Source organism: Megascapheus bottae, chromosome X, assembly GCF_031878675.1.
Source record: "Megascapheus bottae isolate mThoBot1 chromosome X, mThoBot2.hap1, whole genome shotgun sequence".
NCBI lineage: Eukaryota > Metazoa > Chordata > Mammalia > Rodentia > Geomyidae > Megascapheus > Megascapheus bottae.
In genome coordinates this window covers 11,298,019-11,310,731 of record NC_143547.1, presented here as the reverse complement: position 1 = coordinate 11,310,731, position 12,713 = coordinate 11,298,019, and the positions used below count along the sequence as shown (strand labels likewise).

Sequence of the window (12,713 nt, the reverse complement as noted above, 5' to 3'; positions counted from 1 at the left end):
CCTATACAGCCCAGGAGGTGAACTCTCAGGGGCCCACCGTAAAGTTCCTGAGAGGCCAGCTGGTAATTGGCACAGTGAATTCAGGCTCAAAAGTGCCTTTGTCTTTCAGGGTGACTCCGATTTAGCGAATATTCTGACTGCAGCAGCACTTCATACACTCAGACCAGGAACACGGTCCTTCTACAGCAGAGGTCTGCTATGTTCTTTTCCGAGGCATCCTGGGTCTTTCAAGAAGGGGCTTTATCTTATCTGTGTCGCGCAGCTGGACTCTCTTAGAATGTGTAAGGAGACCTTTGCAACTGAATTAAACAGAACAAACAAAAGCGCCAAGTTCGAGCAGTGGGTACCGCTCGTTAGCCAATAGGGCCGGGCCGCTCGCCGGTGGAGTGGTACTATGATGACAGTAGCCAACCAGCGCGCTCCATGCAAATGAGGATACTGTATCCGCACCAGACGCTCCAGCGCCTTTTGGTTGTTATAGTGATAAACTGAGGCCTTGCCTCTTGGCTTCTCCGCGAAAGAAAGGGGCGGTGTGGGGTGGGGGTGGGGGTAGGGGTGTTTAACCTCTTTATTCCCCCAGGGAAGATAGCAAAGAAGGAAAGTAGGGGGATGGGTAGGGGAGAGAAAAATACGTGACAAAGAAAACATTCTCTGCCGGGGAGGAGACTCTCAGAGGGTGTAGAGCTGGAGGGAGCATTCACTGGTCATGCCAGTACTTACTGATGCTGAGTCAGAAACAGGTATCCCAAAATCCCTTTCCAATGAGCCTCCCTCAGAAACCATGGAGGAAATAGAGCACACATGCCCACAGCCTCGACTGGTAAGTAAAGACAAAGGATGCAAATGTATGCATGGCTATGGCACAAAAGAGTTCCTTATGTGCCCTCAGCCAGCAAGAAAAACGATGCTTAGAGGATTTTCATGTAAATGAGAATGGAGCTACTGCCTAATCCTTCTCAGCTGTTTATACTTCGCTTCTATACCGGGTGCTGCTCTCAGCTTACAAAGCATTATTGTATTGGCTGGGTACGAAATGGGCTGCGCTTGGGTATGCTGTGTTTTTGTGCTTTGGGAGGAGGGAAAGAACGGCCTTTTTTTTTTTCTTTTCTTTTCTTTTCCCCCCTCCCCTTTTAGGTGTACTGTCAAATCTGGAGGTAAAAAAAAAATTCTACAGTTTGCAATTTTAAAATGGCTTTTCTCTTCACAAAGCTTGGGACGAGTCCCTTGTTAAGTTAGCAATTTTTAGCTCAGGAATGATGCGGTCCTCAACTGGGCTGGGTGCCTGATGCCAATTTGGGGGGGTGAAAAAATGAAAGCGACATGGAAGCAAAACTTCCTCATTCATATGAAAATGTCCAGATCAATCAGTACAAATCCCTCCAGGATGTATTTCAAAATAAGGTGCAGTTGAAATCATTTCTGAACATTCCTGGCAGTGTGTGGTGGGGGCTATTCAGGTAGTGCAGAGAGAGCCCAGGAAGCTGCATTTATTTCGAATGGGCTGCATGCCTTTAATGAGTGTGGAAACCAGGCACGGATAGCCCAAGGGATATCAGTAACGGGTATCCCAATTTCATCACTCTCTCTGCCTCAGTTCATGATCCTTCAGGCAGATAAGTTTGTTGCCAATCACCTCAGTGCCCTCAACGGATCAAAACCATCCAATGGAGGGAGCTTCTTGGGGTTCTAAGACTTGAAGTCTGGTAATCTCTCTGAGGGTGATCATTCTTTGAACCCCCAAATCCAAAAGATACAACAAGTTTAAAGATGAAGTGCTTTGATTGGCTGAAGTGTTTGATCATGGGAAAAGGTTTCATTATGTGATTTTGTGATGAAACATTTTCTGAGAACCCTCAAAATGAGTGAATGCTTACAGATTTTATGCAACTCTTATTTCTGAATAAAGGTTAATAAGAATTCAAAGATAGACTTACAACAACAACTTCTTTAAAAGCAGGAAAATAAAAGAATTATGTTAGTTTACTATGTTTTATTTTATTTTATTTTTGCCAGTCCTGGGGCTTGAACTCAGGGCCAGGGCACTGTCCTTGAGCTTTCTCAAAGCTAGCACTCTACCACTTGAGCCATAGCACCATTTCCGGCCTTTTCTGTGTTTGTGGTACCAAGAAATCAAACCCAGGGCTTTGTGCATGCTAGGCGAGCACTATACCACTAGCCCATACTCCTGGCCCCTGTTTTATTTTTTTCTGTTTTAATTTTTTAAACATGTTTTCCTAGGGCACTTTATTATTCACTTCAACCTTTAGCCAGTTGCTGAATGACATCTACATTTTTCTTTGCCAGTCCTGCAGCCCTGGGCACTGTCCTTGGGCTTTTTCAACTCTAGCGCTCTACTACTTGTGTTACTACTATGTATGTGGTACTAAGGAATCGAATGCAGGGCTTCATGCATGTCAGGCAAGCACTCTACCTCTAGGCCACACTCCCCACCCCTAGAATTTACATTCTTATGGGAAACAAACTATCTCAGTAAGTTTGTTGCCAAGGGATTTCTTTGAGCCACTAAACAACTCATGGTCTAACATTGAAAAGTTAACTTCTAAAGAGATGTTACAAGATCTACCAGAGTATTTCTGTGTGTGTGTGTGTGTGTGTGTGTGTGTGTGTGTATACACACATGTGTGTACATACATGTTTGCCAATCTTGGGACTTGAACTCAGGGCCTGGGCGCTGTCCCTGAGTTTCTTTATGCTCATGGTGAGCGCTACCACTTGAGCCACAGTGCCATTTCCTGCCATTTCTGAGTAGTTTATTAGACCTAAGAGTCTCATTGTCTTTCCTGCTTGGTCTGGCTTCAATAAACCAAGATCCTCAGATCTCAGTCACCTGAGTAGCTAGGATTACAGGTGTGAGCCATCAGCACCTGGCTTCACAGAGTTTATATTTAGAAGACAATCAATGTTTGAATTGAATAACATATCTTCCTGACAGAGATTAAAGGCAGGGGAGAGGAGGGTAACATCCAGCTCTTATTTGTGTATCCTTTCAGCCTGCTGTGTGAATGTCCTCTCCATCCCTTTCACCTGTGAGGTGTTTGGTTCCACATTTGGCTGGCCTGAGAGAGGTGGGCAGGGCAGAGAATATCCAAGGAACCAAGAAAAGTTCAAGTTGCTTTCCACTGTCACTTTTCACCAGTTCACTCAGCCCAGGTAACTCACAAGAACCATGCCCTCCACAGTGTTATACCCTCACCTCTCAGACAGGAGGAAACAGGTTCAGAGTGAATAAGTGGCAGCTCACTTTTGGGACAGTTAGGATCTAACTTTTCCCTATAGCACACTTTTAAGTGAGATACATTATCTTTCTTTCTCCACCCCCCACCCCTCTGTCCCGGGCCAGGGGGCTTGAAATCTGGGCCTGGACACTTTCCCTGAGCTATTCAGCTCAAGATTAGTGCTCTATCAGTTTGAGCCACAGTGCCACTTCTGGTATTCTGGTGGTTAATTGGATATGAGAGTTTCATGGACTTTCCTTCCCTGGGCTGGCTTTGAACTGCAATCCTTGGATCTCAGCCTCCTGAATAGCTAGGATTACTATTGATTGTTCTATTTTAAAGTGCATGTGTATGAAAGAGAGAAAGTTAAATCGTTTAATTACTTTGATCTACTTTGATTTTAAAAGTTCTATGTTTCCTATCATCACGAGCAACTGAAAGTGGCTGTGGCTGGGTGCTGGTGGCCCACGCCTGTAATCCTAGCTACTCAGGAGGCTGAGATCTAAGGATCGTGGTTTGAAACCAGCATAGGCTTCGATAAACCACTTAGAAAAAGCCAGAAATGGTGCTGTGGCTCAAGTGGTACAGTGCTAGCCTTGAGCCAAAAAAGGAGGTCCACGACAGCAGCCAGGCCCAGAGTTCAAGACCCAGGCCTGGAAAAATAAAAGTGCCTCTGTTTAAGTAGAGGCTTATAAACTACTCATTTTTTAAAGCACCTGGTATCTCATGAACAAACTTTGATCACTGTAATGTTGGCTATAATCTAAATTTAGATTCTATGCATTGTATAACAGCTTTTTCTTTGGTTCTTGTTTTGGAAACTACAAAGTTTCTTGATGAACAGAATGAGTGGCAAATGGAAATGCAAGGCTCACATTTCTTTTCTTTGTCCATTGTGGGGCCTGAACTCAGGGCCTGGGTGCTGTCCTTGAGCATTTTTTTTTGCCAGTCCTGGGCTTGGGCTCAGGGCTTGAGCACTGTCCTTGGACTTTCTCAAGGCTAGCACTCTACCACTCGAGCCTCAGCACCACTTCCGGCTTTTTGCTATGTATGTGGAGTACCGAGGAATTGAACCCGGGTCTTCGTGCATGCTAGGCAAGCACTCTACCACTAGGCCAAACTCCCAGCTCCCCATCCTCGAGCATCTTTGTGCTCAAGGCTAGGGCTCTATTACTTGAGCCACAGAACCACTTGTGGGTTTCTGGAGGTTAATTGGAGATAAGAGTCTCCTGGGTTTTCCTGCCTGGCTAGCTTTGGATGGTGATCCTGAGATCTCAGCCTCTTGAACAGCTAGGATGACAGGAATGAGCCACTAGAGCCAGGCACCTTCACCTTTCAAATCTGATAGGTTATACGCCTCCTCCCACCATCCATCATTGCCCTATCACATGTGGGTCAGTGTGCCACAGGCATCAACAGACTGTGGCTGCTAAATTGCCTAATTAACAATGGAAAATACATGAGGGATATCAGAGGGCCCTGCTTAGGAATGAAACTTTACATTTAGGTTCCCCTTCAGGTATCAGCCCTTTCTTCTATTTTTTGAAATTTGGGGAACAATGTTATCACTGAATAAACTGAACTTTAAAACCATCTATATTTAGAGTCCCTGTAATTAGCCTATTTATAATATCGAAAACTCAATTGATTCATATTTCACGGGGACACTTTTCTGGAAGGAACACATGTAGTTTTCCCAGCTGTCTTATTTCACATTTGGTGGAAAATATAAAAAAGAAGAGGGAGAGGGGAAAATAGAATAAAATTATACTGCCAAAGAAATAGAAAAGCATAACAAAGTTCATTTAGGTTTTATGATGAACCTATATTTTAGGAGTCATATTTTTTTTTTCTTGGTCATGGAGCTTCAACTCAGGATTTGATTGTTGTCTCTGAGCTCTTCGGCTCAAGGCTAACGCTCTACCACTCTGAGCCACAGGACCATTTCTGTTTTTTCTGTTTTTTCTTGTGAGTCATGGGGCTTGGGCACTGTCCCTGAGCTCTTCAGCTCCAGGCTACTGACCTACCCGTGGGCTTGGACATTGCCCCTAATCTCTTCAGCTCAAGGCTACCACGCTAGGCTTGAGCCAAGTCCCACTTCTGGTTTTCTAGAGGTTAATTGGAGATAACAGTCCCTGGTCCTTTTGTGCCCGGGCTGGCTTTGAACCTTGATCCTCAGGTGTGAGCCACCACACCCACACCGGCACCACTTCCGGTTTTTGAGTGGTTAATTGGAGATAAGAGTTTCACAGGGACTTCTGCCTGGGCTGAATTCGGACCATGATCCTCAGATCTCAGCCTCCCAGGATTACATGTCTGAGAAACCAGTGTCCAGCAGGAATGTCATCTTTTCCCCTTATCACTTTACTTTGGTGTTCTGCTTTGAGAATTTTGTGTGAGTATATCAGTAGTGGTGCTTGAATTCAGTTCTTAGGACTCTCACTACACATTTTTTTTTGCGAGTCCTGGGTCTTGAACTAAGGAACTGGGTGCTATTCCCAAGCCTCTTTGTTCTCAAGGCTAGCAGCACTCTACCACTTGAGCCAAGTTACCACTTCCAGATTTTTTTCTGAGTAGTTTATTGGCAGTAAGCGTCTCATGTACTTTCCTGCCTGTGCTGGCTTCAAACCACAATCCTCAGATCTCTGCCTCCTAAGTAGCTAGGATTACTGGTGTGAGCTACTGGTACCCAGCTCCACTAGACATTTTTTTTGCCAGTCCTGGGACTTGGCCTGAGGGCCTGGGCACTGGCCCGGAGCCCCTTTTGCTCAAGTTTAGCACTCTACCACTTGAGCCACAGCACTACTTCAGGCTTTTTCTTTTCTTTCTTTTTTTTTGTGGGTCATGGGGCTTGAACTCTGGGCCTTAGCACTGTTCCTGAGTTTTTAGCTCAAGGCTATCACCCTACCCCTTGAACCTCAGCTGCACTTCCCCTTTTCTAGTGAAAAATTGGATATAAAAGTCTCAAGCTCTTTAGTGCCTGGGCTGGATTTGAATCGTGACCCTCAGATCTCAGACTCTTAAGTAGCTAGGATTACAGCTGTGAGCCACTGCGCACGGCTGGCTTTTTCTGTGTGTGTGGTACTGAGGAATTGAACCCAGGGCTTCATGCATGTTAGTCAAGCACTCTATCACAAAGCAACATTCCCAGCCCTCCTTGTTTCAAACTGTATTTTTTTGTCTTTTCTTCTTCCATACTGGGGATAGAACCCAGAACATTGCAAACTCTACTTTAACTCACAGCTGGTGTTTTACCATTTGAGCTACACCTCTACTTCCAGTTTTGCTACTTAATTAGATACAAGGGTCTCTCTGATTTGTATGCTTAGGCTGGCTTTGAACCTTGATCTTCAGTCATTGAGTACTTAGGATGATAGATATGATCCTTTAGAATCAAGTTTAAGATGTTTTTTGAAGATTTTCCTTTTTGCTACTAGGAATGTATTTCTTAACCATTAATGGGATTTCTGTCCTTCACTATATTTCTGATTACATATAATGCAGGGTGGGTTCAGATGCTTAATTGTGAAGAAGAAAAACAGAGTGATGTCAGGCGCTGGTGGCTAAGGCTTGCAATCCTAGCTACTCAGGAGGCTGAGGTCTAAGGATTGTCGTTCAAACCCAGCTTGTGCAGGAAAGGCTGTGACACTTTTATCTCTATTTAACCACCAGAAAACTGAAAGTGGTGCTGTGGCTTCATGTGGTAGAATGCTAGCCTTAAGCAGAAGAGCTCAGAGGCAGTGCTCAGGCTCTGAGTTCAAGCCCCACAACTAAGAAAACCAAAAACCAAATAACAGAGTAAAAGCTGGGTGCCTGTGGTTCATACCTGTAATCCTAGTTACTCAGGAGGCTGAGATCTGAGGATTGAGGTTCAAAGGCAGCCTGGACAGGAATGTCCTTGAGACTCTTATCTTCAGTTGACCACCAGAAAACCAAAGAAATGTTGTGGCTCAAAGTCGTAGAGCACTAGCCTTGAACTGAAGTGCTCAGGGACAGCTCCCAGGCTCAGAGTTCAAGCCCTACAACCAGCAAACAACAACAACAAAACAGAATGATCTTAGATGATATAACAGCTCTCCTTGAAACCTTAACTCCTTTGGGATAGTGACTCTTTGTGGACAGGAATTGTCCAAGCCTTTGATTGTGGCTAGACAAATCCTCTGAGCTCAAAAGGTGCTCCCCATAAACCCTTTGTAACAAGGCCCAGCCACCCTTAAAGCTGTCTGTTGGAGGATTTGTTTCATAACCTTGGTCAAGTTCTTCTAGTGGTGCTTTCCGCTGTCAGAAAGAAGTTGTAATTCTAGCTTACAATAGATCTCCTCCATAAAGATGAATGTGCCACAGATCAACTGAGAAGACCTTGGAAATAAAACAAGGAGCTGGCTCAATATGCCATGTTAGCAGGAGTTCATTTTTGGGATTTACTTCAAAGTGGAGCAGTGCCAACAGACTGCTGTCTTGCAGAAGGTGCATTATGTCAGCTGGGATGCAGGACGTTCAGCCGCTAGTACTGAGAAAGATGATTGGTTTTCCAGACATCAGTGACTCCCATTTCTCATGTTACCATCTATTTAGCCACTCAAAGCAGCATGCATTTTAATAAGAGATGCTTTTAAATGTGTTGTATTGGTGAAAATAAACAACCATGAGCTTCCGTAGGCATTTACTGTGTTCAACTGGAATTCTGCCCAAAGTTATTATTAGACGTCTTCCTGCTGGGCTCTGTCCAAATGCAAATCCATTACTTGCAGATTGATAATAGTCATGTGTATTGAGCATGGAGTCAATGTATGCCTTTCTTCCATTCTTTCTGGATTGTTTTTAATTTTTAATTTTTAGATAATGTACAGAGGAGTTACACTTTCAAGATTTTCTTTCTTTCTTTCTTTTTTTTTTGCCAGTCCTGTGGCTGAACTCAAGGCCTGAGCACTGTCCTTGGACACTTTTTGCTCAAGGCTAGCACTTTGCCACTTGAGCCACAGCGCCACTTCCAGCTTTTTCTGTGTTTGTGGTTCTAGGGACTTGAACCCAGGGCTTGCTTCATGCATGCTAGGTGAGCACACTACGCCTAGGCCATGCACCCGGCCCCATCAAGATTTTCTTTATCTCATTAATTCTCCAAACTTCCATTTGCCTAATATAGTACTAAATTCATTATGAAAAAAAATAAGATGACATCAAATATTAGGTAAATAGTTTCTTTGTTTTATTTTTGTGTTTGGGCATATATAAATCAAAAGGGTCAAAGATAGCCTGAATAGAAAATTCTGTGAGATTCTTATCACCAATTAGCCACCAGAAAGCTGGAAATGGAGTTGTGGCTCAAAGTGGTAGGTACTAGCCTGGAGCAAAAGAGCTCAGAGACAGTGTCCAGACCCTGAATACAAACCTGCCGACCGGCATAAGAAGAAAGAAGAAGAGAAGGGGGTAGGGGGAAAGAGGGAAGAAGAGATGGGGAAAGGGAAAGTGTCACTAGTACTAGTGGCTCATGGTACATAAGAGGTTTAGATCTGGAGGATCACGGTGTGAGGCCCATTTGGCTAGAAAATTTTCCTATACTCCATCTCCCTGCTGCATTGTCTGGGCAATCTTACTCATTACTTCCTTTTCTATTTGGTATAAAGATGGGTAGAATGATTGCATGGTAAAAACATTTGGGGGGTTGGGAGTGTGGCCTAGTGGTAGAGTGCTTGCCTAGCATGCACGAAGACCCGGGTTCGATTCCTCAGTACCACATACGTAGCAAAAAGCCAGAAGTGGTGCTGTGGCTCAAGTGGTAGCCTTGAGCTGAAGAGTTCAGGGACAGTGCCCAGGCCCTGAGTTCAAGCCCCAGGACTAGTAAAAACCAACAAAAACTTTGGCAGTAGGGCACTGGTAGTTCCTGTCTGTAATCCCCTAGCTAATCAACATGCTGAGATCTGAGGCTTGTCATTCAAAGCCAACCTGAGCATGAACGTTTGTGAAATTCCTGTCTCCAGCAGTTAACCAAAATCTAGATCAAATCTGTGGATCAAGTGACAGAGCACTAGCCTTGAGCAAAACATCTAAGAGATAGAGCCTAGGCTCTGAGTTCAAGCCCAAGTACCAGCACACACACACACACATACACATACACATACACATACACACACACACACACACACACAGAGAGAGAGAGAGAGAGAGAGAGAGAGAGAGAGAGAGAGAGAGGGACTAAATATTAATATATTAATAATACATGTCCACAGGGAACTTGGGAATTTTACATTCATGTTGTACAAACAACATTTGTCTTCCACTTTATTCTTAAGGGGCTTTATCAAAAAGAGTTTAATTTATTCCAAATCTTATCTAGAATAGCCCTTAATGGTTTTAATAATATCTGTGTTGGGCTGGGAATATGACTTATTGGTTGAATGCTTCCCTAGCATGCATGAAGCCCTAGGTTTGATTCCTCACTACCACATAATCAGAAAAATCTGGAAGTGCCACTGTGGCTCAAGTGGTAGAATGCTAGTTTTGAGCAAAAGAAGCTCAAGGACAGTGGCCAAGCCCTGTGTTCAAGCCTCACAACTAGAAAAAAAATAAACATTTATTTCAACTCAATGTGAACAATAACCTCCTAATTTATCTATTTCATATTACTGAAGTTTGATATATTGGTCTTTCTTTGAGGCATGGCAGTGGGATATAGGACTTGAGGGTCTTTCTTTCTTTGTGCTGTTCATGAGGCTTGAACTCAGAGTCTGGGCACTGCCCCTGAGCTTTTTTGCTCAAAAGTAGCATTCTACTACTTGAGCCACAGCTGCACTTCTGGTTTTTTGGTGGTTCATTGGATAAAAGATTCTCACAGACTTAAGTTTCTGCCTGGGCTGGCTTTGAACCACTATACTCAGATCTCAGCTTCCTCAGTAGTTAGGATTACAGGTGTTAACCAGTGTCTAGCTTGAGGGGCTTTCTTTTTTTTTGCCAGTCCTGGGCTTGAGCTCAGGGTCTGAGCACTGTGCTTGGACTTTCTCAAGACTAGAGCTCTACCACTTGAGCCTCAGCACCATTTCTGGCTTTTTTCTATGCATGTGGTACCGAGGAATCGAACCTAGGTCTTTGTGCATGCTAGGCAAGCAATCTACCACTAGGCTAAACTCCTGGCTCTTTGAGGGGCTTTCTTAAGAGATGTTATCCATCTAAGCTTAATACTTGGGGTACAGCCTGGTAATAGGTCAGGCCATTGTCCCTAAACTCTTGAATCTTTAGCTGGTGCCTCCACAAAGCATCTCATTGACCCTTAGGGAAATAGATATAGAAAAGGAGTTTGTCTCTCTGTTCACCAGGGGCAGGATGAAAAAAAAGGAAGAAAGCAAAGAAGGTAGAAACAAAATAAGTCATTTCAAGCTAGGCCTATTTTCTTCCAATAATCTCCCAGGTAACAGCCTCCACCTTACAAGTGTCTGATTACCCGTTGCCAGCCTCAGACCGTAGTATTATTGTTTTAACATTCCTATCGTCCTCTTTATCCCAGCATGAACTAGGTTGTATGGAAGGCTGGGGAAACTGACCTTACTTGGGGATAAAAGGACAGTTTAGCACTCGATGATCTTGAAGGCCAACTTGAAAACACAGTGATTAGAAAATAAAGCAGTGAGCCCTGCTAGTGTGAGCCTGCGTAATAATGTGCAAGGCCACATGGGGCTAGCCTACTGAGTGGGATTCATTTTCATATAATCTCCTCCCTCCCATCAAAGTCTTTAACTTGCTGGGTTTTTTTTGTTTTGTTTTGTTTTCCACTCAGTAATTCATGTGCACTAAACCTGATATCAATGTAATGGGGTTCCTTGGGTTATTGAAGCTGGCATTTAAGAAAAATAACAACCAGGCACAGGTGGCTTATACCAATAATTCTAGCTACTCAGGAGGTTGAAATCTGGAGGACCATGGTTCAAGGCTAGTCCTGGTAGAAAAATGTACTACATTCCATCTCCAAATAACCAATAATAAAGCCAGGTTATAGATGTGGCTTAAATGGTATAGTGCCTGCCTAGCAAATGTGGGGCCCTGAGTTCAAACCTCAGGGAAAAAAAGAAAGTGAGAGGAAAAGGAAGAGAGAGATCAACAATATGTTAATAGAAACATTATGAATGATGTGTACAGTTCATTGACAACTAAATGGTGTTGAATGCCCATTGCTGGCACCTGAGGGCATCTGTGCATCATCTCTAGTGTGTCTAACATCAACTACAGGTACAGTCACATAAGAAAAAATAAAAATGGGGCACTGGTAGCTCATACCTGTGATCCTAGCTACTCAGAAGGCTGAGAACTGAGGATTATGGTTTGAAGCCACCCTGGTCAGAAAAGTCCCTGCCAGACTCTTATCTCCAATTAGCCACCTAAAAACTGGAAGTGGAGCTATGGCTCAAAGTGGTAGAGTGCTAGCCTTGAGAAAAAGAGCTCAGGGACAGTGCCCAGGTCCTGAGTTCAAGCCCATTGTACCTCCAAACTGTTTAGCTATTTAGGTCATTGTTATATTTGTGGTACAAGGCTAGTGGTCTCACTCATCATTTTCTATGGGCAGTGAGGAAATGGAACAATTGTGTAGTTACTGTGTTCAACATTCTATGTTATCACATTTAAACAGAATGTATACCCATGAAATAATGATCAATGTTCTATGTTATCACATTTAAACAATATATACCCATGAAATAATAATAATTATTCCCAATGTGATAAAAAAATCTATAATAGTTATATCCCAAAGATCAGACAGATACCAAACAGTTAAGCTGGGACTTAATTTAAAATTATATCTGACCTCTAAAACATCTGCTTCCCACAACACACAGTTTTCAGACACCAATGAGCAAAGATTCGAGCCCTCATAAAACTGAGAAGCAAGATTTGATTGTGTTTTTGGTGGCACTGGTGTTTGAACTCAGGGTTTTATGTTTTATAGATAGGCGTTCTGCTACTAGACCTTCCAGCCCTTTAGGCTTCCTAGGTCATATGCTCCATTTTCAGGAGTAGGAGCAGGAAATCAATCCAATGTTAAAGCTTTTTTTTTTAAATTTTTTTTATTGTAATTAGTAAAAGGGTTACATGATATTTGCCAGATAGAAGGTGCATTAATTCACGTACATTGATACCCTTTCACATGTCTTGGTACCCATTTCCCTCCCCCCCCCCCCGTTAAAGCTTTTTTTAAAAAAATTGTAAAATCACATTCAAAGTGACTCTGTATATATTTTTTGCAGAGCTAGTGAGTAAACCCAAGGGCTTGCACATTACTAGACAAACTACATCCTCAGCCTCAATAATTTTTGAGTCAGGTTCTTGCTTTGTAGGTGAAGCTGACCTTGACCTTGCAATCCTCCTTCTGCCTCTTCAGTGCTGGGATTGCAGGTGTGCCATCACATTGGGCTCCAAAGTATTTTTGACCCAATAGTTCCTCATTGATGAAATTTGTACATATAACCACTCAAACCTCCATTATTATTAGAT

The 12,713-nt window shown here is 43.2% G+C and overlaps 1 protein-coding gene across 1 annotated transcript in view; it reads left to right on the top strand.

The window, feature by feature from the left end:
• The first annotated feature begins 589 nt into the window (after nt 1–589).
• Nucleotides 590–12,713, top strand: part of Pcyt1b (phosphate cytidylyltransferase 1B, choline) — a 78,401-nt gene continuing 66,277 nt past the window's right edge. The window contains exon 1 of the mRNA XM_090326078.1: nt 590–820. Within this exon, the coding sequence (XP_090182204.1) occupies nt 707–820 (114 nt within the window). The 5' untranslated portion in view covers nt 590–706. The remainder of the gene's footprint in view (nt 821–12,713) is intronic.